At 37.7% G+C, this 27937-nt stretch overlaps 3 protein-coding genes across 4 annotated transcripts in view; all 3 read right to left on the reverse strand.

Moving 5' to 3' along the window:
• Nucleotides 1-1403: 1403 nt before the first annotated feature.
• On the reverse strand, nt 1404-27550 carry e2f2 (E2F transcription factor 2). 2 transcript variants are annotated; one of them, XM_089120396.1, is made up of 7 exons: nt 27323-27550; nt 4642-4744; nt 4163-4382; nt 3734-3897; nt 3373-3485; nt 2661-2841; nt 1404-2403 (listed from the first exon to the last, which is right to left on the reverse strand). In XM_089120396.1, the coding sequence occupies exons 1-7, from the start codon at nt 27548-27550 to the stop codon at nt 2132-2134; spliced, it is 1281 nt and encodes a 426-aa protein (XP_088976522.1). In that variant the 3' UTR covers nt 1404-2131. The 2 variants fall into 2 exon arrangements, with proteins under 2 accessions (XP_088976522.1, XP_088976521.1); XM_089120395.1 differs by lacking the exon at nt 27323-27550 and adding an exon at nt 10820-11697.
• Nucleotides 15414-17445, reverse strand: id3 (inhibitor of DNA binding 3). The gene is made up of 3 exons (XM_039673365.2): nt 16992-17445; nt 16804-16882; nt 15414-16123 (listed from the first exon to the last, which is right to left on the reverse strand). The coding sequence occupies exons 1-2, from the start codon at nt 17280-17282 to the stop codon at nt 16829-16831; spliced, it is 345 nt and encodes a 114-aa protein (XP_039529299.1). The 5' UTR covers nt 17283-17445; the 3' UTR covers nt 15414-16123; nt 16804-16828.
• The window catches only part of msrab (methionine sulfoxide reductase Ab), a 47133-nt gene continuing 46668 nt past the window's right edge, over nt 27473-27937 (reverse strand). Inside the window, exon 8 of the mRNA XM_089120397.1 lies at nt 27473-27576. Coding sequence (XP_088976523.1) covers nt 27557-27576 — 20 coding nt within the window. The 3' untranslated portion in view covers nt 27473-27556. The remainder of the gene's footprint in view (nt 27577-27937) is intronic.

Consider the following 27937-nt stretch of genomic DNA (forward strand, 5'->3'; position numbering starts at 1 on the left):
ACTCATCTTCATGGCAGTTCCTCTGTGCAGGTGAACCCTGCAGCTCACCGTCTTGTGAAAAAAGCAGTCCCAGCTAAAATAGTGTTACTGCACCTGCATACATCCATGTGGACGTTTGTTTGCACGTAACAAGAGCAAAACTGTCACTTTTAACAGAAAATGCTTGTATACATAAAATACCACTTTGAACTTTATACCAGTACTTTATTAATTTAAACACACACACACACACACACACAATACCAAATATTAAGTGCTGCCAGTTAACAGACGGTATTTATAAAAATGACATATCCTGAGACAATTACCATTTTCCTTCAAATACAAAACCTATAAATACAAAATTATCATTCTGTACAATTTAAAAAAAACATAATGCTTATTTAAAAACATCCCAAACAACGAGAAAACCCCCCACTATAAACTACAATCAAATGCACAAAACTGCAAACTTTAAGTACACACTTCAATACACTCATGCATATACAGACGCACATTTTTCAAGTTTGTTAGGACAGGACAGTTGTCCACATTTGGGACAGTTGCATGAAGCAAACCCCAGCTAAAACTTTTGTACACAATTCAAAAGGCATATACAAGTTAATCAAATCTGATTAACAACTTCTCTTAAACCCACCCCAACCCCTAAACAAATGTTTTCTAGAATGATGCTAAATACAAGTTTTAGTCTGGGGCAGAAGAATAATTTCACTGCAGAACTGGGTATGGTTATATAGTTGTAAAAATCAACCTTTTCCATATTGTTTTCCCAACTCAAATGTGCTCTGCATTTAAGATGGGTGTTTTCAGTAAGTGTTTTTCTACACTAACCAGATACAATTCTGCTATGTCTCTGGAGCTATAAAACCTACCATTCAGGTGTGGCAAGAGTTCCAACTCCAAAAGGGGAAGAAAAAAAAAATCCTGGAAACAAAGTTCGCTTTGTATTCCCAGCAGTTCAGCCTTCAAACAGTATCAAAGGTTTCTGCCAGATCATATTAAAGGCCCCTAAACTACACAGAGTGGAGAAGTGAACCCTGAGAACTCCATTACCATAATTTCAGGAAAAACTGATTCTACAGCCATCAAACAGACCTGAAAAAATACCAGTTTAAATCACTTTGAATTAATGATTTGGAAATCAGCTGCCAAATCTGGACATTCCCTGAGGTTTTAATACACAGACGTGTCAGGGGTACAATCCTGTTTCTTGAGGCATTATGTAGTTCTACATAATCATTATTCAGTGCCATTGGAAAGCCCACAGTTACAAGATCAAGGCATTACCAGAGTCTAAAACTAAAAAGATGGAGGTAGAATGAACAGACAAGCACCCATTTCTTAAAATCTGAGCACTTGTTTCTTAACTGAAATGATTTGAATGACTGAGTTTTTCAGATCTCTGGTTCAAGTTGAGTCTGACGATGAAGCAGGCGCACTACATACAAGCTCTCAAATCTTTAGTCTATAATATTCACTAGTCTACATATCTGCAGAAGCACCTTTGTTTGGTGACAGATGAAGAAAAAAAATGACCACACCGCCCCCTGCTGGTAATGTTTGACAGTACTACAATAATTAAAGCTTTAGAAAAGCTTTAAAACGACCTGAGTTTCATACATCTCTTTCAAGAATTACTAGCTCATACTTAGACAAGGCAAATACATAGGCCTTTTTTTCGTTTAGGTAAATAATTAAGTAACGATGACTAAAAACAATGCTAACAGGTGAACATTTAACTTAAATTTAAATAATTAAACCACAAGACAAATTGATTTTTGTTTTCTCAAACACCCTACTCTAGGCATAATATGGCTGACAGAAAAAAAAAAAAAAAAATGGCTTCATAGTCTACTAAACCTAACACATGAATCTCCTCTAGTGGGTGCTTGTTGACAATATTGTCTGGTTCTAATAACTACAGTATTAAAATATTAAAACACCGCCTCATCCCAAATTTACTGTCTAGTAGAAAGAGAACCAATTAAGCCAATTCAGTAGTGCATTTTATATGAACTTCAATCTGTCATAATGTGAAGGAGTGTTTTAAAACTTCATAGGATCTGAATCTGAATTAAACTAATTACAATTGAACATGCATGCCGTCAGTTGTTCTGTTCCACCGGATGCCTCATGTTTTAAGCAAATCTCCCAAATCATACGTGTCAAAAAAGTCAGATACGCCTTCTCCATCCTCCAGACCCCAGAGGTAGTCGTCGTGGCTGAGCTGAGGAGAGAAGCTAACAAAAGGCCCAGAGGTGTCGGATGTGAAGGCCAACCCGGGTAGCTGGTCTTCGGTGATTTGCAGAAGGCTGGGAGGAAGATCCAGAATCCCCTCCACATCGAGCTGGGACGTGCTTTCGCTTGTGCCCGTCATTGATTGCTGAGGCTTTGACGGCAAACCTGAACAACGAAACGGACTCCATTCAGCTTGTGTTTTGATAGCTAGGATTATCAAAAAGCTAGTAGCAAGGTTTTGTAGATGGGTTTAGATACACAGCTCTTTATTCTTAAACTCTTGCACACATCTGTCCCCCACTAGATCTTATTCAACTCAAACATTAAAAGTAAACTGTTGTTATTGGCTCCAAAATACTTTAACACTTTTTGTTTTGCTTTGAAAGTGATAAGTAGTAATAAGTTCCTGGTAATTGTCTCACCTTCAACTGCCAGGGGTTTGGTAGGTGGGAAGATGGAGGGTGTGGAGGCACAGGGGGATTGTGGGTAATCTTTTCTGGGAGTGGCATTTTTGATGGGACTAGCGTCCTCCAAACATTCTTCAGGACACAAGTACACCTCAATTGGACCGTTCTTGCTCTTCAAGTAAATCTGCAGCGAGCCCTAGTGAAGAAAAAAATAAAATGATGAGATTTTCCTGTAGGCAGTATTAACAAAGTTTTAAACATCTGGTGGGTCATAAATCATCAATTCTTGGTTACGAAATTTGAATTCTAACTCTAAGAATTTAATAATACAATATTAAATGATTCTGTTTGGGTTAGAACAAAAATCACATCAGCAGATAAATAAAATTTTTTTAAAAAAGTGTTCCTCTCCTACTGTCCCACACACGTGTATAACATGCTGTATACATTATAAATACATGTAATAATATTAAAGTTTTGATCATTTAAACAAGCCTTTGAATAGCGCTCAATGTCATATTGTGAAACATGGATCACTTCACTTGTATGATTTATAGTGAAATTTGTTATTTTACATGTTAACTTTTTCAGCATAAGTGGCGCACCAAAAATAGACTCAGCGGGGAAACGATTGTTTGTGCACTGTGAATGCTTCGTTAACATGTCCCCCTGAAAAAAAATATGCACTGCTTATGTGTCCAGTGTGAAACGAAAGACGAATACGGACCTCAGATGCTTCCGGAACTTCCAGTTTGGTTTCAGACGGTGCCTTCACAGCTATAACAGTTTGATCTTTCAAGCTGGTTATGGTACGAATGTCCTGATGGGTCACATATCCTAATGTGAGTTTGAGTTAAGGACAAACAGCTTTGACATCTAATACTGGTTTTAAAATGACTGACAGTTATTGCATTACAAATTAACTGAACTATAAATGACACACAATAGAGAAAAAAAGAGGACGATATCTAAGCCTTGTAGTGTTTGGCTGTTTGAACAGCATGTATGAACAAGCACACAAACGTGAAGTCGACAAACCACTCCTCAGTTCTTCAGAGAACAAACACAAACACACACAATGAAAGGATATCTTTGGTTGTCCTTGTTCTCTGTCAGTTCTCGTAGCCGTGTTGAGCTAGACTGAATGAGGTCGTCCAGAGCTTTCTCCTGCCTGTCCAGCTCAGAAAGCTCTTTCTTGAGAGCACTGGTCTTCTCTGAATTGCAGGACGAGCCCTCAAACACACCACTGACCCTAAAGCACACAACATACAGAGAACATACTGTTTGAAACTGAAGAAACCATGATAATTATATAAATTAGCGTTTTTCATTTTTAATAGGCAATTTATTCCTGATAATTTTCACAATGTCCTTCAGAAATCAAGTTGTCAAACCGGAAATTGGGACCATTTAGAATGGAATACAACACCATCTTAGAGTTCATGTCATGCATTTAATCAGTCAAATCAAATTTGAGCATTTATCACTCTGATTTACAGAACATCTAACACACTCACATCCACTGGATGTTGTTTTTGGATTTCTTGCGGATGAGCTGAACTCCCTCCAGAACGTTGGTGATGTCATAGATGCGTCTCTTCTGAACCTCTAGAACCTCTGTGGCCCAGTTCAGATCCAGAACCCCGTCAGCCGATTCGCTCAGCAAGCCCACAAATTTCTTAGTCAGCAGACCGAGGGAAGTGTCATAACGGGTACGTTCCCCTGGAGACTTGGGAGCTAGAGAGAGAGAGATACAATAGAGCCATTCTTTTAGTTTGTAGTTAGAGTTGGAGTATTACCAGCTGCACTTCCTACTAGAAAAGCAAGAGATCATTAAACAGGTGTGTTTACTTTTCAAACCAATTATGATGAGAGGCCCTAAAACAGGTAGAAACGTCCGGTCCCTCAGTCAACATATGGAAACAGTGGTCTTGGAATCAACAAATCTCCATTTGTCTAAACAGTGCTTAGTTGTAGATCATTATGTTGTACTCACTTTTAGGGCTTGGTGCCCTCGCACATGCAGAGTTTCCCTTCCCTTTTGGTGTGCAGAACTCTGGGAGATAAAGTGGCTCTTCCAGATCTAGTCTCCTCTTGGCCTGAGAAAGACCGAAAACAAGAGAATGTTCATTATATCTGCCTTAAAACTTAAAGTTTCAAAAAGTAGTTTCACTAAATCATCTGAATGAACATAGCTCTGAGTTTAGCATTGTCTACTTGGTTTCTAAGAAGGTGAAATTACATTTGCTAAACTAAACTTTTTTTCAGTTTTAAGGAAGAAGTGTGTTCCCATCCTAAAAAAAAAATAATAATAATAATAATAAAAAAAAAAGTCCTCTCTTCCTTGAGATGATCACCTAATGCAATGACGACTAATGCAATTCACACAAAGTCAATTTTTGAACATATCAGCAAACGTGTAACTGGCAAAGTTGCAATGCAATGGAAGTGCTCACGTATTGTGCCATACATCCGAATAAAACGGATTATCGGAAAATAAACGTAGGGGGAAGACTTGGTTCAATCCATTGGTTGTTGATTAGATGGAGGCAGACTGGAATGAGAGCTTGCCGTCGATTATAAGAAAGGCAACATGACATCATGACTTTTGCGTAAACATATACGCCACTTTCGAGTCAGGTGGCGTGTTATCTCTACGCATTTTGAGCTATCCGCGTGTATCCGCGTGTATGCGTATATGTCTACGCCATTAACGTCTGCGTCATTCCGCGTGTCTGTACACGCAGTCAAATCTCCAGTCATAAATGCCATTAACCCCAGTGACGGTTAGGTTTAGGGATGGGGTTGAGGTAAGTCATATATTTATATAACGTTAAGTCAACGGCGTTCATAAACACGCTGAAAGGCGATTATGCGTCTTGATAGCGCGCCAAAAATGGAAATACGAATTGGCGTGTCATACACACGCTACTCCATGAGATCAGTCTGAGAAAGGGACGGATTTAACAAAACTAGGTACGCAATTTTTTTTATTAATTCGTTATTCCTTATCGATCGATTAACGATCAACTGATAAACGGCTATTTTCCTGAGAATGTAAATTTCTCACGTCTGAGAAAGGTAGAAGTGAAAATAAAAGACCTGGAAACTTCCAATATAGAACTGAACACAACATAAATCATTCCCGAGGAAGTTGACAGTTAAATTAGAGGGCAGAGTTTCCCATACATTCATTTATTTGTGGCGGCCCGCCACAATATCAACGCTGATCGCCACACATTGATTTTCGATTTTTTTTTTTGCAGATCACCCAGGGGCATTGCCACAGCACTACCTCTCTCACACTCTCTCTCACCAACATAGGGCTGTTAATGTTGGAGACCCAGCTTTAAAAAATGTTATTAGCCAGCATGCAAGGAGCCTAGCTAATAAGGAGAGCTAAGTTATTGTTAGAATACAGCGGATTTTCGCGGTTAGCACGCTGTGTATAGCTGGTAGTCCACTCCGTTTTGAACCCCTCATGTTTGGTTTCAAGGCAAGTAGGCAGCCCTTTGTCTGGAACAAGTCAGAATGCAAGCATTTGTACTAAAAATAAGAAGTGATCATGTTTTTAACAACTTTTGAGTGTGGCTTCATTGATCAGGTTGCAAAGTGTCTTGGACTATACCTCCATTTATGATTGAATCACCCCAAAAAGGATCTCAATCAAATTTAAACAGAGTCTAACATACATAACCACATTAACAAAAAACCTGATATTGTGAACCTCTGGTTAGTACGGTTTTAAATTTATCTTTGAGCCTGACACGACCATCTGTAATAATTCAAACCTTTTACCATTAAAACCTTTATGGAGCGAATAATCTGAGCATAACACATTTCTAAAATCTTTAGCATTCCACACCGGGCAGAAGGGCTTGTTTCAGCAACCCAACTCCACAAAGAACTGGTTTAGAGAAGCCAACTGACGGGTAAACCTGCCTCCACACATTCCTGTTTGTTTTCCAATGCCATTCAGGGCTGCAGATCACCCAAGACAGAACACTTCTGCAATAGACACTAAGCACGTGCTGAGAACAGTTCACTTATCCTGCGTGCACGAGCATCTGCTAAAATGTTTGCACTGTCCTGACCTGAACAACATATACACCTGTCACTGACATCTGGAGCAGCCGAGCATGTGGTTGAGGGAGAGGAGGAGCGCAATCTTTTGGTTTTTTTGGTTTCCCCCTTCCATTCTTTTTACTTTTCTTTCTCTCTTTTTTGTTGTTGTAATGACTAATACTTATATATTTGTGTATAATAAATATACTTTGTGTGGTTCTGTTTCTCAGAACAGCAGCATCTCATGTCTGTAAGAGTTTGTGGTTGGTTCTGCCCATTTCCTGTGTCAGTGGGAAATGAGAAGTGAGAAATGCTGGCTCAGAGCGGATGGGGTGGAAGCCAAATCATTCACTTATAAAGCACTGATCTGGGAGCAGGCTTAGCCTTAATGTACCTACTAAAAAAAAAATTAACCACTAGCTAATAAACTGATTTATATCAGAAATTGGTGGGACCGCTCCAAGCTCAGTTTCCTAAAGATATGCAAATCCACTGAGTAAGCCAACATCACACACCGCAGTGTATATACAGAGGATAGCACAAGAGAGTGTGTGTGTGTGTGTGTGTGTTGCATACAGAATCAATATCTTCCTGCACATTGTATCTGTGTGTACCTTGAATGCTTTTCAAGAATTTAAATTGATAGCAGCATGCGGTGACCATTATGGTCTGTATGTGATCTTAGCAACTCAATAGGTTAAGAAAAATAACTTAATATAATTGAAATATTTATAATGCTTATATTTAGTTATCATAGTTTTAAAAAAATCCAACCATAATTTGCTCATTACAGCAATTGCTATCAGATACTTAAGTATAAAAATATGATCAGTTATCAGTATGAAGTCATAAAAACAATATTGGTTGATCTCTCTTTATACGCTCATATAACTCATTATTGCTAAACTAACTTATGTTTTAACTGAAATCAAGATTCCTAAACAGTGTTATTGAGTAACTTTACAACTAATCTTAGAGGGGTTTTTAACGAACACAATCTGCCTGAAAAGAACAGGTTTCTGTACGCCGGCAGACACAAGTGAGAAAAATGACCTGCAAACTGTGCCACTCCCAAACACACAGGCACTATTACTCAAACTGTAAGAGCGATAAAAGTCCTTCTGCGTCAGTGAGGTATTTCGAGGTGTCAAAACGAAAGGGAGACACAGGTAAAGGCTAAAGGGGAAGTCCAGATGAAAAGGGCGTAAGAGGATGATACTTTGAAATGCAAAACATGGGCAGATGGGTCTATGCAGTGCAATCTAAATTACACAATTTAAACAGCTTGAGGCCCATCACCCACCTTGTTGATGCAACACCTGGCTACCGGAGGCCCCACAGGGTGAAATAGGTAAATTAAGAGAATGAAATGAGATAAAATGGCTTGAGGGACTCTGGGAAGCGGTGGGGGTGGAAGAGAGGGAGGGCTTCACAAGGATCTCAGGAAACAAAGCCAAATCATGTGTTCGTTAACATGGTGATCACAGACCACTGGTTGATCATTTGATCTCGGACACGTGAGATTTGGAGTGAACCAGAGACCTAGTGATCTCCATGACCTTATTTCAATCCTCAAAGTTTGGCTCTATTGTATAGTTCTCTAATCCTTATTTTTCATTCTTTGGAGCTTGCCGAAATTTAACAAAGATTAATCTACATGTCATTTATACAGTGAACACTACAGTGTAATTTGTAATGTGTCTTAAGTGTTTTACACAGGAACTGGCTTACTTCCACATTGAAAAAAAAGGTGGATAAACATCCTTTACACAATGATTAATTATGAAGACAAACTATTTTTTGTTGTTCTTTGGAATAAAATGCAACATTGATCAGAACTCATTTACAATAAGTCCACAAATGTGTTTTTGGAGAGGATAGGTCAATTATATTTGGATGGGTAAATTATAACTTAATGTTGACCAAGTCATTTTAAAGAATTGAGGCTCAAGGGTTCTATAAGTTTCTACAAAATTTGTTAAATGGAATTCACAATTTTAGTTTTTAGAGTAAACGTTCAAAAAGGTCTAAGGACAGTAATGGGAGCTTCAGGTGTGTCCTTTACGTCAAACTGAAGAAGGGGCAGAGAACAAAAGTGAAACTCTTTACAGCAAGAGATATAACTGTTGCACATTTGTGTGAAAAACTGAAACAAGGAAATTGGAAGTAGTTAACGATGCCATATATGGAGCTTCCAGAAAAGAGGTAAAAGAAATTGGAATGATTAAAAAAAAAAAAATGGAATCAGGGAAAGCACTGGGACAAGGCCTGATTTGTTAACGTAAGTGATGAGGTTATGGTTAGGTTGATCAACGGATTAATTCAAACCTAGAGAAGCAGTCTGAGACAGGCTTATTATAATAGAAAGTCAGAGTTTATGAGGCATGTATATCAGTCCTCCAATGTAGATGGCGTCGCCCAGTCTGTTATCAGCCCTAACCCATATTTTGCAGTGTGAGTCTGTGATCATCCCTTTTGTTTATCAGCTGGAAGCAGCAAGCAACACAGAGAGAAGTTCGACACAGGCAGTTCCTGGAACAATTACTCTGACCTTTTTGACCTTTTCAGGTTGGGCTTCTGTGAGGATGAATGGTGAGACAGGTGTGCAAGGCCACGGGGGTGGGGGAAATCGAGTGATAAATACAAATACAGCTACATAATAAAAGCAATAGAATTCAAGAGTTAACACAAACAAATACATGACCAGTTTGCGGATCAGTCTAATGAACCTGGGTCATTTAAACATTTGGCTTTAGCTTTGAGGACCCTTCCCCCGCTTTACTATTAGGCATGAACCATATAATATAATGTCCAGTCCAGAAGCTGTAAAGCACCCTTCCCCCATCAATCTACCACCTCCCCCCCTGAAAAAACCCTTTTATGGCAAGCCACTTAAACAATTACTCCATAAAAATAATTAAACTGTCTAATTTGATGTAACTAGTACTTATTTGCATTTACAAGTAAGTAATGCAATAGGAAAAAGCCTTTTCCCCTCAATTTCACTAGTAGCTATTCATTAAATTCTGGTAAAAAATACTTTTCCTACTACTAGCAATTTTCCCAATAACTGCCAACCAAGGCAACTATGCGCTTCCCACAGCCAACAAATTGCACATTTTTTGTAATTGGTGATCAGTGTTTCAGATATAAATGATTATCTTTTGACTTGTGCATTCTGATTGTTGTAGGTTTAGATCTCAGCTTTAATACTGATTAATTAGGCACCAGTACTGATACTTTAGCTGCTAGCTACTAGTATTTATTCGTTTTCATAGACACCATCAATTTATTAAACAGTAGAGAGTATTCGTAATGTTGATATTTGAACAACAGACTTCTACAGAATTAAAATTACATAAATTAGCAATTTTCTTTAAATGGAACCAGGGAATATAGGCCTAGGCCTTGTCAGGGTAGATAGTATTGTATACTGAATTGTACACATTTAAAAACAGGGTTCAGAGTGATTGATTTGACTGTATAAAAGACCTATGTCATATGTAAATTCAAAACACAGCATTATATAGTTTTGTCAACTGAATTTTTGTCAAGATATTTCATCAGCTAAACAAATGGGAAGTTGTTAAACAGTATGCTAAGGCATTTGAACTCACTGTACTTATATTCCTCCTTGTATTCATTCTTCCTATCAAAAATTAAGTAGACTAAGGTTTATATTGTGACTAATAGCAAAACGATAAGAACTTATTTTAAAGTAAAAGTTTAAGAAAGTGGCTTGTCAAATGGCTAATGGCTTTGTAATCAAATGGCTTGCCACACTCTTAGCTAAAGGTCCTATCCTAATGCCATGACTGAAATATACATAAGTTGTTATGTTCTCACATTACTGGCCTGCTTTATTCATTCATGAGGAAAAGACAGATTTTCAGTATACATTAGAGATGACGGTAACTTACAAATAAAACTCCCTGCCGAGGCCAGACACGGCCGGGAAGTTTTTAATGCTGTAGAACGTGAATTTCACACTGTGACTGTAGCCGCGTTTTAGTACATCTCATGATTGAACTAGGACATGAAACAGGAAGCATGCATGCGCATTCATAAGGTAATAGCAAGAATTGGAGTGTCGATGGAAAGAGGCTTACCGGCAGCCGCCCGGAAGAGATCCGCGTCGGCTTAGGTTCGGGCCCGTGGGGGGTCGCGTACAAACAGTTGGCTCTCTGCTCCGCAGCTGCTGTGTTCCCGATCTGAGTGAAGTATCCAGTCGGTACCAGATTCGACGGTGGGCTTGCAAGTCCAGTGTTGAAAAAATCCGTCCTCACCGCGGAGAACATTTTCTTCTGCGGGCACGAGAGTCCAGAGACTGCACCTCTCCCAGAAGCAGGAGAAATCCCTCTGGGTATCCGCATCATTTTGCGCACGAAAACCCGCGAAAGTGACGCAAAATAAACTATTGTATGAGGCAAATCGCGTCTCTAGCTTACTGGAGTCAAACGTCAAAATGATTATGTAATTATATTTTTAAAGACTGCAAATGCTACAGACGATATGCACTTCAGGATAATAAATCCTGTTAAAGTTGTAAATAAATGATGCGTGGAAAATAACACAAATATAAAATCCGATGTACACAAAACTCACTCACAGGGGTCCTTTGTTGTAGTGGAAGTGGAGAGACTACTGTCTTAATATACTGCAAATAACTTAAGTCAAACATATAAACGTACCCGGGTCATTCAGTTTTATAAATCTACCTTTAAAAGGTAAGCAAAGCTTGGAAAATGTTCCTTTCGTTGTTGTTGCGTAAAGCCGGCAGTGGTGGGAAACGTCCCTGTGTGTGTGTAATCCCTCTCCGGCAGAGAAGCTTTGCTTTGACATCAGCTCAACAGAGGAGTGGTATTTTAGCGCCAAATTACGTCCCGCGAAATTTGGATCTCCCGCGGTTGGAGACGCTCAGCGATTGGCTGCTGGCACGCCTCACTCGTTCGGATTCTGAATATATTTACATGTAACAGTTGGTGGCTGGCGTTCTTCCTCTTAAAGAGACAGCGTATTTTTTAATCTCTTGTGAAGGGTCTTGACATTACAATAACAGCGTTATCAAACATATCCTAGTCATTTTTGGATTTAGCATAGATATAATTCATATAAATACATTTCATTTTATAGAAAAAACGAACGGTTTGCTCACAAATGAACTCGTATCACTTAAAATACACTTTTGTTCTATGAAAAATAGCACATACAACAATCATCAGCATTTATTTACACACATAATAACGTTGAAAGATGACTTTACAGCATGCCCTTTGTATTTCCATGGTTTCCAAATGAATCACTCTCATCGTTTAATCTTAAATGTCAATGTTTTTTTAACAACAAAATGGAAAATAGTTGACTCTGGCGTGGCCTGACTCCATGAAAGGTGACAAGAGATTTAAAGCCCTAAACAACCCCACAGAAAAGAACCTTAACATTTGAAAGGATCTTATCGTCTGGCACAAAGAGTGAACCCCCCACCATGCTTCAGATGATTGTTGAGACTCTCCCACCCGGCCATTTGCCCAATCATGGCCGTAGTTTAGGAGAGGCAAATAACCTTTGGCAAAGCAATGGCATTCCTAGCTCTTACAAAATAAAAGTACAAAATAAATATGACATACTGAACCAACATATAGGCTAATAACCGCACATACACATAACAAGAGATAAATGATCAAATTCAATATATTAATCATATGGTTCAATATATAGAAAGATATATTTTTACATTTGTGCATTTGGCAGACACTTTTATCCAAAGCGATTTACATTGCATTTCAAGGTACACATTTAGCCTTCATTCTTATCAGTTCTTACTTTCCCTGGGAATCAAACCCATGATCTTGGCGTTGCAAGCACCAACCTGTTCTTTATATTTTGAGCACTTCTTGTGTTGTTTTTGCCTCTTCACAATGACTCTCTTTAATTTAGTCCTAATTTGTAAGTCGCTTTGGATAAAAGTGCCTGCAAATTGACTAAATGTAAATGTAGGCTAAGTGTAAAAAAAAAAAAACAAACAAAAAAAACAGCATGAATTTTGTGAAAAAAACATTGTTTTGCTTGTTCCGTGACTTTGTGGATGAATATGACCCTTCACAATGAAAAATGTTTTACAATGAGCCAACAAAAGGTACACATGGTAATTAATCACCCTGTTGAATAATGAAAATGCCATCAAAAGAAGATATTTTAGAGAACGTTTAATGGGCCCCATTGACTAAGTCTCAGTCTAGTAGGAGTAGGAGCAGACTTTAAATATTTTAACAGAGCATTTATTGTGGTAGCCTAGGCTACTTATGCATTGTTTATTGTGGCCTTTGAAACTGATTTCATTGGTAACAGTCAGAATTGTTCAAACTGAGAATTTATTTCAGTTAATTCATTAATGTGTATTATTTGACATAAATTAATGACTTGGGTCATTTTTTTGTAATTCAGAAGAAAATGCTCTAAAATGTCTTAAAGGCCTCACATAATCACATTCAAAGGGAAATGTTTTTTATTTTTATGTGAATGCTGTATTATCAAACCAACTTAAAAGGGAGGGCAATATGCTGGGGCCCATTTTCTTTTCCAAATTTTCTTTTAAGGATACAAGCTAAGTAAAAAGATTAGACATCAGATGCCATGTATTATTTAGAAAACTAATGTTTCAAACTATTAAACTGTAAGATACGTCTATAATATGAGTTCTTGAAAGTAAATGATTATTTATATTCGTTCATATGTTCGCAAAACTTCGGACTAAGCATGTGACACACCACTCAATGAACACAAAATTGTGTTGAGAAGGTTCGTGACATTTGCTCTAGTGCGCCCTCTTCTGGAGAGACATGGACATAGCAGTAAAGTGAAATCAGTAAAATCCCCTTGTGATTTAAAATAGATATATTTTGTCTTGAAAAGGGCGATTGCTAACAAATTGCTAATACTCTTGGTTTTTGGGGCAATGGAGAGGCAGGCTAAAACTCATCTAATCACTTCCATGGGCCTCATCGTGATAAGAGCTATTCTAAACTATTAAATCAAACTTTTAGGAAATATGAAAAAAAGAAAAGAAAAAAAAAACGTCTGAAAGTTGGCAGAAGGTTAATGATAGGCATTCATTTATTGCCCACACGTTTCATAAAACAATTCATAAAAGTTCTGTTAATTTGTGAAACGTGTGAGAACATTTAGGCACTAATCCAAAAGCCAATGGATAACTGGCTGATGATAACTTCCGGGTTGGCGTACAAAAATACGTCATCACTGTGGCACTCAACAAATTATAACAAGAACCATAAACTTCTGAAAAAAAAAAATAAAAAAAAATAAAATAAAACTTCTGAAATAAGAGACAGGGGTTAAAAAATAAATTTCTGATTTAGGGTCACATATATACTTATTTGAACAAAAGAAAACACACACAGTTGAACGATAGAATACAGTATTACAGAAATTAAGTGCAGAGCTTTGCCTGTTTGTAGGCCTGCCTTATTAGCAGCTTTTCCTGACATAATAATGAAGCATCACTGAATACTTCTGAAATGTTAGGCTACTAAACATATACGTAGGCTAGCCTATCTCAGTTTGGGGTCAAATGTTGCTAGCAGCGTTTTGTACGTATTTTGTTTCCAAATAAGTAAAGAAAAGCGGTCTATCTATACATTATCGTATTTATGTTATAGCCCGGTTGGGCAAACGTGAACACTGTAAACTGTGCTGATGACATACATTCACAGATGGGTAAAAATTATTGACGGTTAAATTTAGATTGAATATGGCAGTAAGTGTGACCCTGTGATTGGGCACGTGGTCAACACGAAATGTGCTTTGAAAGGGAGCAACAGGTGAAATGATCTACTGTATAGAATTAAAAGTGCAACAACTATAGCCTCTAGCCAATATAGTTATACTTCATTCACGTGCAGACCTATTATTCATTTACATACAAGCCACACGATGGCGCCAGTTCATTTTTTGCGGTGCCAACAACGCATATGTAGGCCTATGTGATTATCACTTTGAGCACTGGATGTCGCTATATGAACTATTATGGTTGAAAGCGTCCTACAAATCGCATTATAGATCGCTTACTCAACACACAAATCGTAAGTGTGGACGCTCAAGACCATAATCACTCTGTCTTGGAGGCCAGATTAAATTAAATGAATAGTGCTTATCAAAGTTTGACAAAAGGGCACTATTGCACTGAACTGTAGTTCTGTGGGCAAAGGTCTTTTTAAAAGAGACTACAGACACTCAAGATGACAGTTGTGCTAAATTTAAATACAAGTGACTCACATTTAGACATTGTTGTGTAGGCCTGTAACAGTTCATATGCTAACACAAAAAAAGTCCACAGTGACTCTATCTGGAAAGATTTTTGACAGATGCACTGTACTTTGACCTTTTTAACCACTATTATTCACTTTATCTTGCATTTACCTGTATGTAGTTTTATAAAAACTTTCTCTTTAGCTTATTTCATCAGAAGTCTTTAAAGTGACAGTGATTTCATATCAATAATATATAAACCATATAAACAGCTATAGGGGAGATGGAGTGGAGGGAATCACTTTAACTCTTGTTTTTTTTTTAAAGAAAACTTTTTTGTGTGTTTTCAGTATATTTGAGATGAGATGTGATATACCTGAAGCTTTTAAGACAGCAAAAAAGTCGCCATTTAGTTAAGAAAAAATACAGAACAACATATTTGCTCACTTTCATATATGATTTATTTTTGTGTAAAAAGTGAGTACAAAGCAACAAAAAACAAAACAAAAAAACAACAACTCTTAAATGAGTTTATGAAACTCATTGATCTGACAGTCTGTAGAAATAGACAATCCCCACAAACATATACAATCCACTCTATATTATAGAGTTCAAATTCTAATCCACGTCTGTATTCCCACTGCCCAAGGCCCTTCCCACCCTATAAAACAAAAACTCCCGTCAAGCATAATATGTACATCATCCCAGTGATCGAGAAGCTCACTGAGACCAAACTGTGATCATGCTGAAATGTGGAAAAGTTTTCAGGAAAAAAGAAAGGGAGGGGGTATATCCAAGAATGGCTGGGAAGGAAGGGTGTGTGAAGAGATATTAGTTGGTCCAAATAGTCAGGAATGTAGCCAGTTCAAAATATACAATGCTTGATTGTTGCCACACAAAAAAAAAAAAAAAAAAAAAAAAAAAAACAGGAATGATTAACGAAAAAAATTGGAGGGCTTTTCTTTTTTGTGATCTTCAAAACTCCTCAGCTTTGGTTTGTTCAAGTGTCCAGTGACCAAAGAATAGACAGCTTGAGAGGGGCGCAGATTGCTTTCCCACACTCTGAATAGAGCCTCACTCCTTCACCCGGCTCACCCCTTCACTCTCTTTTCTTCCATAAGTGGAGGAGAAAAGTTTCTATCCCGCACCTGCAGCATAGATGAGAGGGAGAAAAGTTAACTCAGAGCTCTTTCTCTCTCTCTCTCTCTCTCTCTCTCTCTCACACACACACACATTGTGGATTCAGGCGGACTGCAGACAGTCTGGCGCCAAAGGGAAAACTTTGGTTTGCTAGAGCTGATAGGGGAATCCAAGCTTGTTTGCTCATTGGCACAATGACCAAAAGAAATTAGAACACCTGACACTGAGAGTTGTCTGACAAAATATGTTGTCCTTTATAATATTTTCCAAAAACATGAGTTTTAACTTAAAAATTAACCAACTTTAACGATTTACTTCCTCTTTAAAATAAAGGTTCCATTTAAAACCATAAAGGATTTTCCAGTTGAATGCCATAGGAGATGCTGTTTAGGTTCCAAAAAGAACTTTTTATTTGTGTTATTTTGGAAAACCATCAATGAACTTGATCTTTAAAGAACTCAGAACTACAATGCTGGTCTGAAGAACCTATAATGAAACAGTAAGACCTTGTTCAATCTCCAAAGATTAATTTGGTTTTTGATTTTTCAATAGGTTGTTCAGATCAAGACCGTTTCTTGATTGAATTTTCATTTAGTTTTGTTTCCATTGGAGTGTGAATTACAACCTAACATCATCTGATTAATTTATTTAAGTGAAATTATAATAGAATAAAGAAACAGAAGCGTACCATTGACCGTGGTCAGTACTCTGTCCTAATGGCACATAGCTCCATCCTCTTTGGAGAAATTACGGGTCATCTCTGAGTTCTACAGGGGGAAAACACAAGCAAAGTTTATATTTATTCAAATGCACTTTTAACTGGTTAATATAGCTAAGGCATAATAATGGATAGACAATAAATGATGTGGCGCGCACCTTCATTGACATGAACATGTCAGGCGTGTTTTGTGTGTCCGTCTCGTTTTCCAGCGCTATCTGTAAGTCGAAGATGTAATCTATTACATGCTGAAGAATCTCCACCTGGCTCACGGACTTGTTCTGAGGGATACTGGGCACCAGCTCCTTGAGTTTAGAGTAACAGTCATTCATGTCTGACAGCTCCTCAATGGGACTCTTGCAGCGGTTGATCGCGAGACTCTGCTCCGAGATACAGCACACCGCTTCATAACAGCTTCTGAGTGAGCGAACGGGACTGATAGCCTTCATTCTGGATCTCACGTCTGAATTGCAGGTAGAATCCAACTGTAGAGATGTCTGAAGATGTTCTTCGTCTGGATAGTGAGATGAACTATGTCTCCAGCTTGATAGTTATCCAATGTTTGACTCCTTTCACGTCTCGCGCTCATTGAACGACGTGTGGACGAGCAGCCAGCGCATTTAAAGAGCTGCTTCTTGTAGCTCCGCCCCCTCCAGAGATAAACAAACCCTCATGCGCCGCTCAGCCAATAGTAAAGGTGTATGAACATAAAGGCTCCGCCCTATGTAAATGACTAACTTGTCATTGGAAGCGTTGGCACGTCAATCATCAAAATGGTGGAATAAGGAAGAGCTGTCAGAATACCTAAAAAATAGGCTATATATTTGCAGTGATGGATTTGATTCAAAATTTAGGGTCAGTGAACCTAAACGCAGCTGGATCAGTAGCCTAGATTAAATATAATAACTTATTTTAAAGTTCACATATGTTATAAGCTATAGCCTATACGTTATTATTATTAGGCTATGCTATTATTCTGCTTGTGTGTATAGGCTACTGATTCTTTGTAGGTTAAGAAAATAGAAATTGAAATTACTTTCAGAATTCAATTTTGTTATACAAATGATAAGAATGAGATAACCGGCTAAAGCTTATAAATAGGCTATATATAGGCCAGTGGACACTCTTAATCTTTAACATAAAGGACAAAATAGGAGGAAAATAATAATTATCTAATGACCATTCTGTCAGGCATGATATGGAGAAAATCCATAGGCTAAATCTGCAACTCCCGTGACCTGCAGACAAACTGGCGTCGGCAATTCATTCCCATAGGAGACACATGCAATGAGATTAAATATCGACACAAGACACATTTTAAGGCCCGCGTACAAAAAACAACCTCCTAAAATTAAAATCTGAATTGCATGTTAATCTTAAAATAAAAATAAAAACTTTAAATGTATTCTATGTAAAATCAACCAAAGTCAAACCATGCAGAAACGAGTTCATTGTTCATCCCCCAATCTTGAAAATAAAAATAAAACATCTCCTAATATTCTCACGATCACAGAATATTAATAACCAACTCAGGAAACTCTGGAACAAACCAATGTGCGCGCGGTTTTCATGCATTCTAAAAGTGTTACTTGTTATCTATAAATAGATCATAACTAGCTCTCATTACTCTTGTTTGTATGAAAAGGAAGCTTCGCAAGCTAAAATCAAACTATAGCCTGACTCTCGTTCCAGTTATAACCCAGCGCATTTTTAGTTTACATCAAAATGTGTCCCCTCTTTTCTCACAGTGCTGTTTTTGTGAAGGAATGCGCTGGCGGGCCAGCTGTGTGTCCTGTGCCGCTCCAGCTGTGTTGATCTAACGCGCGAGTCCCAGACAGCCTGGCGCCGGGCTCCCGACGTCATCCATTCACGCGCACCAGCGCGCACCCCATCTGCAAAAGACTAGTCTCGGCCGACGAGCCGCTCTCATTGGTCAGTCCAGCTGTCAATCAAGCTATAAAAACCCACCCCAAACGCTCGCACAAGACTTGTCCGAACAATTTATTTGCGCACACCTGGACTTACATTCAGCGAAGAGTTTTTCCGTGTGTAAAGCTTTTTAGTCTGGCTAGATTAGTTAAACTAATACAAAGAGCAGCTCTGTTTTCTCTGACTGAAATAAAAGTTTTTAAATAAAACATTGTTTTGCTTGAATTGTAGCACATATTTTGTCATGTTCAAACCAGTTTTAAAAATGAGACAAGTTTATAAATGAAAACAAGGCTTTGAGGAACAGATAGGCCTAGTGAGCTTCAGTCGGTTACGTTAATAAGTATAAGGTCCAATATCGGGTCTAAGGTTGCAATACTTAAATGATTGACAGCAATGCTATAACATTACAGCATGACAGCATGATTGTGAAAAACTGAATATGGCGTAAAATCGCCGGTCTATTAGTGGTGACTGACCTATTCACACCTTTTATTTTAGCTATATGCATGCAAGCAACCGGATAGATGTGCTTCTTTGCGGGTTTGATGCTGGCCTTGTTGCACAAATGCAACAAATTCAGCCTTTTCCTTTCTTGCAGGCATCTGAAGGTTGGGTTCAACAAATTAATTTCAATAAAGAATGAAAAAAAAAATATGTGGGTGTGAGAGCAAAAAGTGGAAGTATGACCCCCGCCCCCCCAAACAGTGTTTTTTTTTAAACAAGTTTGAAAACAGACCATCATCATCTCTGCTGATATTGAGCAACTCCCTAAATGTTTGATTTGGAGAAGCCACTGTTTTGTCCTGAGCATTATGTAGTGCGATAATATAGCCTACATGTGTCTGCTGCCTAATATGGACAAGGACAGTGAGTGAACTGCCTTGGGTTTAACATTTTATTGTCCTCCTTGTGTTTTTTATAGCCTAAGTAATATTAGGCTATAACCAATATTATAATCAAATTCGGTTAGGTTACTTATGTATAAGAAGGCTATATATCTGCTTCACTGCATGTTCCAGACATGTCTTTCTGCAAACCTTGATACTTTGGCTTTTGTTGTAACCATTTTTATTGGTTTCTAAATAAAACAAATAATGTACAATTTAAATTTAAATATACATTTTATTTCATTTCACACCATTATTTTATCTTATTTGTTGATAAAATGCCTATTTTTTTACTCCATTTGCAATTTTTTATTAGTTTAATTTGACTTATTTTGCACTGCTTTGGCAATACAAATATGCAGTTATGTCATACCAATAAAGCACATTAAACTGGAATGAAGCCCCTTATTATGCCCTAATCACGTGATGCACCACATACCTCGTGCACTGACCTGACGTGCCGTTTGATCACTTATCATCACAGCAGCATTTAGACCAAAATGTAAACTACATTAAGCACTCCATGTAGCCTATTGAATGATTCAACAGGACTCAAGTGGATGTATTTCATTCTCATTCTGTTTAGTAATGCGTGACTGCGCGGTGTCTACAGTCTACAGATCAGGTCTGGTAAAATCGGGTCTGTTTTTCAGCGCATGGGAGAATGTGGCGACTGGCGTCAGTGAGTCTGCCCTGCTCCGCGTCCCCGCCCTCTGCTCGCCCCCGCGCCTCTGTGCAGCTGGACGCACACAATCAAGCCATCAACAATCGCCGTGCATAATTAGCGCAACCCTCCACCCCCTCCACCCTCATCACTCCCAAAGAAAATCTTTCAAGGCGTTTTTCCCCTCTTCGTCGACAAAGCCTCTCTATTTGTCCAATGGCAATAAGGGATCACGGAGGGAAGACGAAAACCGCGAGAATTCTCCACAGAAAAAAAGAGTGGCGACTTCTTTTGCGTGATATCGAGTGTATAAAACTACAGAATGAATGACATATGAACAGAACTCCGTCACTGATGTGAAAAAATAAAAATAAAGAACACATTTTGGATATATCCTGTAGTAGGCCTATGACATTGTCAAAACTGGAAAAGTTCCCCTGTTTTTTTTTATTTTTAAGTTTTTAGAGTTTTTATTTGAGAAATTTCGACCTTCTCTGATTAATTAATAATTAAAAAAAATTATTAAGTTTCTATCTATCTATCTATCTATCTATCTATCTATCTATCTATCTATCTATCTATCTATCTATCTATCTATCTATCTATCTATCTATCTATCTATCTATCTATCTATCTATCTATCTATCTATCTATCTATCTATCTATCTATCTATCTATCTATCTATCTATCTATCTATCTATCTATCTATCTATCTATCTTATGCAGGACCATGACCATGCTGCCTGACGATCCTAATGTTTTGAGATCTCTTGAAGAGAGAAAGAATTGTCTCATGGACAATGCACAGTGTTTAAGCCATAAACCAGTGAAAGAGTGCTTAAAATATATATAACGAGTTATGTTTGTAATTCCAAGGTTAAGTAGGGCTACACAGTAGGGACTTATCCTGGGGTTAAACGCATGAGTATCACACAGCATATGCACCGACTACAAAAACAGATTGAGACAGGAGTTGGATGTATGACAGGAACAAGGGAAAAAGAGAAGGGATGAAAGAAGGATAAAAGAAGGCAAGACAGCGAGACAGAACTCGGGGAGATAAACCGAGGCCAAAAGCCCTCATGTCCTTTGCAGACAGTTTTACCGTGAGTATCTGCATGTAAATTAGATCCAATGTGCACACATTTCTTTCTGGGTCAATGATGCTTTGATGTCATAGAGTTGTTTTGGGTTTGAACCTCAAAGTATGTGTACGCACACATATATTATGTACACATTCACACGTTCATTTGAGATCCATGAACAGATGATGTGAAAGAGTCATTGAGAAACAAACAGCTGATTTCTTGACACATGGTCTCCCTCCTTTTGCTATTCCAATCCAGGTCACTGCCTCTCCATGTTCCTCAAGATGCTACACACACACACACACACACACACACACACACACACACAATAACTGACCTGATTTCAACACTGATGGAGAATAGACAGTCGACTAATCAGACAAAACTAACCTCTCATCCTCTGAGATGTCAAGAAAGCTTGTTGCTAAAGGGCTTTGATTTGTGAACAAAGATCAGTGATGAGGGTGCATACAGAAATATATTTAAAACATGTTTAAAGGAGTTTATCACAAAAAAAAAAAAAAAACTGATCGACCGTCATTCAGTCAAACTCATGCTTTTATTTCTTTCTTTGGAATCCAAATGAACTTTATTTTTTTTAATTTTTGAAAATGTATTTTTCAGAATGTCAAACCTACTTATCTGAATATGCATAAATTTGATTGGCTTTAATAGTAATAGCAGAGGAGAAGTTTTTTAAAAATGTTTTGAAATAAGTTTTATGCTCGCCAAGGCAACTGTTTTCTTTTTTAATATATTTTAAAATGTAATTTCTTCCTGTGATGTTAAGCTGAATTGTCAGCATCATTACTTCTGTCGTCACATGATTTCCTTCAGAAATCACTTATAAAATGCTGATTTGGTGCTCATAAACATTTTTTTCTTATTATTAACCAGTGTATATTAATTACTGTAATGACGTAAAGGGATAGTTCATCATTTACTCACGCTCAGGTTTTCCAAACCTGAAAGAGTTTCTTTCTGTTGAGCACATAAGAAGATATTTTGAAGAACTTTGACTTCCATTGACTTCCATACTAAGAAAAAAATACTATGGAAGTAAAAAGCTAACATCAACTGTCTGGTTTCCAACGTTCTTCAAAATATCTTCTTTTGTGTTCAACAGAATGAAATTTTTTTTGGGTAAACTAATAGTCCATTGGAACAACCCTTCAAGAACACTGACCTTATATATATATATATATATATATATATATATATGCTTTTAGATTCTTTCTTTCAAATCCTTTCACAAAAATACAAATTTGCTCATTTTAACCTTCAAACCACTGTTTAAACTCTTTAGATAAGAACAGAAGATAAATGATATAATTATTCAAGGTCACTGCATTAATTAGTTAATAATTGTGAGACAATAGAGCAGCTAACACAGAAACAACAGCAAAGCTCAAGAGGTCATCAGCACTTGACGTGGCTGTGTTCTAGCTAATGTCAGGGTGACCGGACGAGATTATGGGGGATGTGGTAAAGCTAAGCTTACGTCGATTCAGCATTCCCTGTCTGAAGTTGTGGTGGTGTGGGGGGGTGCTTAAGATAGAGAGCTGATGACCTTTGACTCGCGAAGAGGCCGTATAGGACAGAGTAATTAAGATAAGATTCACAGTGAGAAACGACTCCAGTAAACAAACTCTCCCGCAATGTCTCAGTGTGAAACATGTCAAATAAACAAACAATCATTTGCATTATGAGTTTTAGATCGGCCGATTATGGGTGTTTTGGGGTGTGATAATGTGTAAATGTGATCATGTGTTTGGGTGTGTGGATTTAGTTTGTGTGATAAAGAGGCATGTTTAATTGCAGGATTGTGTGTGAGTTGTTTGTTCTGTAATGGGTGTTAAATAACCATGCTCACCTGTGTCAACGGATTGAGTTAATTATCAGCTTTCAGACGTCTACATAGGTCTGACCATCAGCAACGATGGAGAGACAGAGCATGAAAAGCAGGCAAACGCTGTAATCATGCAGAATTTACATGTGAACATTAAAATGTTTATTTATTAGTTTAGAAAAATGTGTGAAATTAGTTATGTTGCTCTCTACTGCATTGTGGGGGATTCTTGCTGTCATCTGTCATATAAGTGACCAATTAGAAGGCTCTACTCAATTGGCACAGTTTATTTCAATTGGTGTTGCTAAGGTAACCGATAATCTTAAGCATAAAAATATACATTTGAATTACACTGAATCTATCAATAGATACCTTTCCGTACTTAAAGTTTATATGTAAGATTATAATTCATATTTGACTTGCTTTAAGGTGAGCATTCAATTTTAGTGCAAAAACAAAGTCGTAAACAAATAAAAATTCAGTTTATGGCACTTCTCATAATTTCTATGCTGTATTGAAAGGCTGATGTCAAGGATTTATGTGATTGGTATCTCCCCATTCTAGGAATGCATTTTAGTCATAACAAGGTATTTTATGCAGCATAATTAAGAACTTTTTAACAGCCTTTGTTTCATGAGCCTTTAAATAGGATGCCTTAAAATGTTGCCTCTTGGTACAGTAGATTTTGGAACAAAATAAATGTGTAATTGAATTCAGGGGCCTGATATTCTGAAGTCTTAAAGGTGACCCGACCTGAAATAAACTAAAAAAGACATAGATAAATGGATAGATAAATGAAATGTGTGTAAATTACATCCGGCTCATAGGAAAAAATGTGCCCTATATATCTTGCAAAACTCCCAAAATGTACCTGTGCATACAGCTGAAATGACCACTAAAGTGGAGGTAAAACGTTTCTAAACAAATTGTTATTATAGGTTCAGATTATGGATAAAGACTTATTTCTGCATGGTTCTAGAAAAACACTTTTACCATAGTGCATGATTTGTAAACTAATATTTGACTTTTACATCGACATTTCGAAAGGCATTTCTGGAACGCTTGGATACTATTCCCATGATGAAATGCTTTTAAAAGAGTTCATCGACTTGTAGAAGCAAGCTAAAATTAAATGGTTGCTTCAGCAAATGCATTTTCTCAGACTTTATATCACTATCAGTTAGTGTAACACTATTTGTAGTACGTTCTTTACAAACACAATAGAGTTTATTGCTACTCATCAGAGATTACATTTCTGAACTGCCACAATACATAAAACACCCAATGTAAAAAAAACAAAAAAACATGGCCAGATTCACATTCATCTGTTGCGAATAAAACTGAACCTCTCACGGAACATGGCGCAGTGGATAAGACACAAGCCTTTTGTGTGAGAGACCAGGGTTTGAATCTACTGTGAGACACCAATGTGTCCCTGAGCAAGACACTTAACCCCTAGTGGCTCCATAGGCGTGCAACCTCTGACATATACAGCAATTGTAAGTCGCTTTGGATAAAAGCATCAGCTAAATGAATAAATGTAAATGGAGCATTTTACTGACGCGAAATATTAAAAAAACAACATATTTTTGCCGAAATGTCACAACAGGCACATTTTTCCCGCCCAAAAAGGTGGCTGTTGTAGAGATGCGATTGAATAGCTAACGGGCTCTTCAAAATACAACATATGAGAACAGTCAATTGTTTCAGACGTTTATGGAGTTTTGCACCTGCTTATGAAGCAATGGCCGTTGGCTACATATTCCATATTCAGCAGTGCCTGTCCAGTGAGGGTTGCCGTAATCTCATCTGTGGTCTTTGGGAAGGTGGGTGGTAGACGAAAGATTGTTTAAGGTTGAAGACAGAGAATAAGACACCCACTTTCACCCCATAAAACAGCACCATATGATTTGTGATTCTTATGCCTCGCTGCAGCTTCTGTATTACCGTAACCTCTAAATGACATCTAACTAACATCTGGAAGAGGTTATCCGTCACCTGGCCCAGGCTTTGTGCGGCAATTTGAGCTGAAGTCATGAGCGGTGCAAGATGTCGTCTCAGAGCCGGGTGCGTTGCTCTCGACGGAACCATAGGGAAGCGTTCTCGCGCAACGGGGACCTTAATGCAGCATGTACGCACAATGGCCCAGATATGGTATTTTGTATGTTGTGGTGTTATTGTGTCTCTGTCTCTTATAATGGCCCATAATAGCACAGATGCACAGCTGGTGTGTTTTGGAGATGGCACTTCCTGAGGGAGTGTTCCGCCGAGAAATAATAACGGCTTTGATTGGACGGTGGGGAGAGAGTGGCAGTTCCTGCTCTTTTGTTCCATTGTACAGGAGATGGAATGGGAAGAGTGTGAGTGAGTGTGTTGGGAGATTATACACAGCTGTTGGAGATGTCATATTAAAGACACACTTCACATACACACACACACACACACACGCGTATTTTTCTGCCCTTCCTCAGCAAGACAACACCCCAAAACAGTCAAGCATTACCACTTAAATCAGACAATATAAGAACAAAAGACAAACACACAGGTCAGGTGTGCGCATATAATTTTGCGTAATTCCAGATGAAGTAGATGATCTCTATCAGCCTGTTAATGGCTGTGATTACAAAATACATAATTCTAGGAACCGTAAAAGCAGACATCACAAGACCCCAGAAAAAAGCGAAACTGCAAGAAGCGTTAATGAATGCAGGCTTCAATGGCTTTTAAATAGCACTCTAGCATATTTTACAATCAAACAAATAAATAACACCTTTATTTTTAGGTGACAGCAGCATGTTCTCACTCTCCGTCACATACACAGGCACTTTAACGTACACACGTTTTTTTTTTCTGTTTGAGTGAATTTTCCATTAGAGTCTGCAAAGATCACAGGTTGGGTTGTTTCCTGCCACTGCAAGAGCGCAACCACAGCAGCTAACCAGTATCTGCTCTCACTGCAGCACCCAGGGCATTAATAACACACTCATCCGCACTCACACACACTTCTTTTAACCTCAGCTGCAAGTTCTGTCTCTCTAAGATTTTCCATCTTTGTTTTACAGGCAACTGCATTACCAAAAAGTCACACCACACACGCACACTTGCACGCATGCAGGCATATATGTTGTTTAGTATAAAGTTCGGAGTTTCTTTTTTTTTTAAGCTGAACAAAATGAGCAAAATCAGCTCAAGTGTAACATAAACAAAAGCTCATTCAAACTAAATTATTTTCCCTAAAACCTTTTTTTTTTCACTTCACTTTTTATCTGTACAATAGAAATTAAAGGTAATATATAAAATCTTAGATTTTAGACAATTGAGTGTAACGGATAAACAAAAAAGAAAAACTTTTTGAGGCGAGGACTTGTATCTATGCATTAGTTGTTGATTAGCCCAAATTTAGAGATTTGTGTTGCATTCAAAAATGGAGGCATACATCACCATTGAGGTGTCTGTTGTTGTTTTTTTTTACTGAAGATCCAGTTTTTGACATTTTGATTAAACAATATTAGGTCAAAACAATATTAGGTTTAAAAAAATTAATGAATTTAAATAGAATTAACGGAACACGGCATGCACAAATCAATATCAAATGGTCAAGGATGTCCTTTTCATACAAAGAAATGTAATTTTTGCTTGGTTTAATAATATATACATCTATATTATATGTTATTTTTATGCACCAAGTGTGGCCCTGAATTACCACTGCTGCCCTATTGTGCTTGTTCTTGGTAATATGAATGAACAGCATTTGTTGTAGTAGTACTTCCTAAGATGTGTGAGTGAAAGTGAAAAATGAGACTTATAGTGTTTGTCGACTTATAGTCAACTGCCCCCAGTTGTCTATTGTAGTCTCCTTTTCTGTTTCTCAAAACATGTGTGTGCTTTTTATATGAGACAATGTTTAGACTTGAGGTCTAAACTAGAAAGCAGAAGTGAGACTAAAAATGAGGTCAAAATGAGATGCTAAGTGTACATGCTATAAGTTATAGACCAGTATAGTTTGTTCCAATGACCCAAAGAAAGGTCAAAATTAGTTGTGTCAGGAAAACAGAAAATTCTAAATACCACAAACATCATCGTAATCCCGTAGACTTTCCTTCCTCCATGTCTCGCCTCATCTGCTCCCACCGAGGAGATCAGAAGATGAATTGGAGTCATTTGGTCGTTGTGATCGCCAGCTGTGAAATTGGCCCTCGGGCATGGATGATCAGAAGTCGCAAGTGGCTGTTGGGGAGCTGTGAGGTGTTGGATTTCCACGTTTCTTACTGATAAGGGGAAACGGGACCCAGCCATGAGAGCTCAAAAAGTGTCTGTCGCAACTGTAAAAGAAAAAATCCATGAAATTTACAGTAAAAAGCTGTGGCTGCCAGAACAGAACATTTACAGTAGATTGTGGTAGCAACATTTTAGGTTTTACAGATTTAAATTAAATTTACAGTACAAAACATATTTAATTACCTGATTTAATAATAAACCAACCTAATATCATAGAATCTTTTCCACAAGCTGCGAAGGTCACAACATGATGTTGCAGCAAAAACAAGCAGAGCGTCTTTAAGTTAAGTTAAAAGTTATATCGGATGGACGGACAGACAAACAGATAGATAAATAGATAGATACAGTTAATCTATATAAAAAAAAATCACATCAATACATTTTCAGTTCTGTGCCAACGGTGGT

This window comes from Pimephales promelas, chromosome 15 (genome assembly GCF_988280905.1).
Source record: "Pimephales promelas chromosome 15, fPimPro1.hap1.1, whole genome shotgun sequence".
NCBI lineage: Eukaryota > Metazoa > Chordata > Actinopteri > Cypriniformes > Leuciscidae > Pimephales > Pimephales promelas.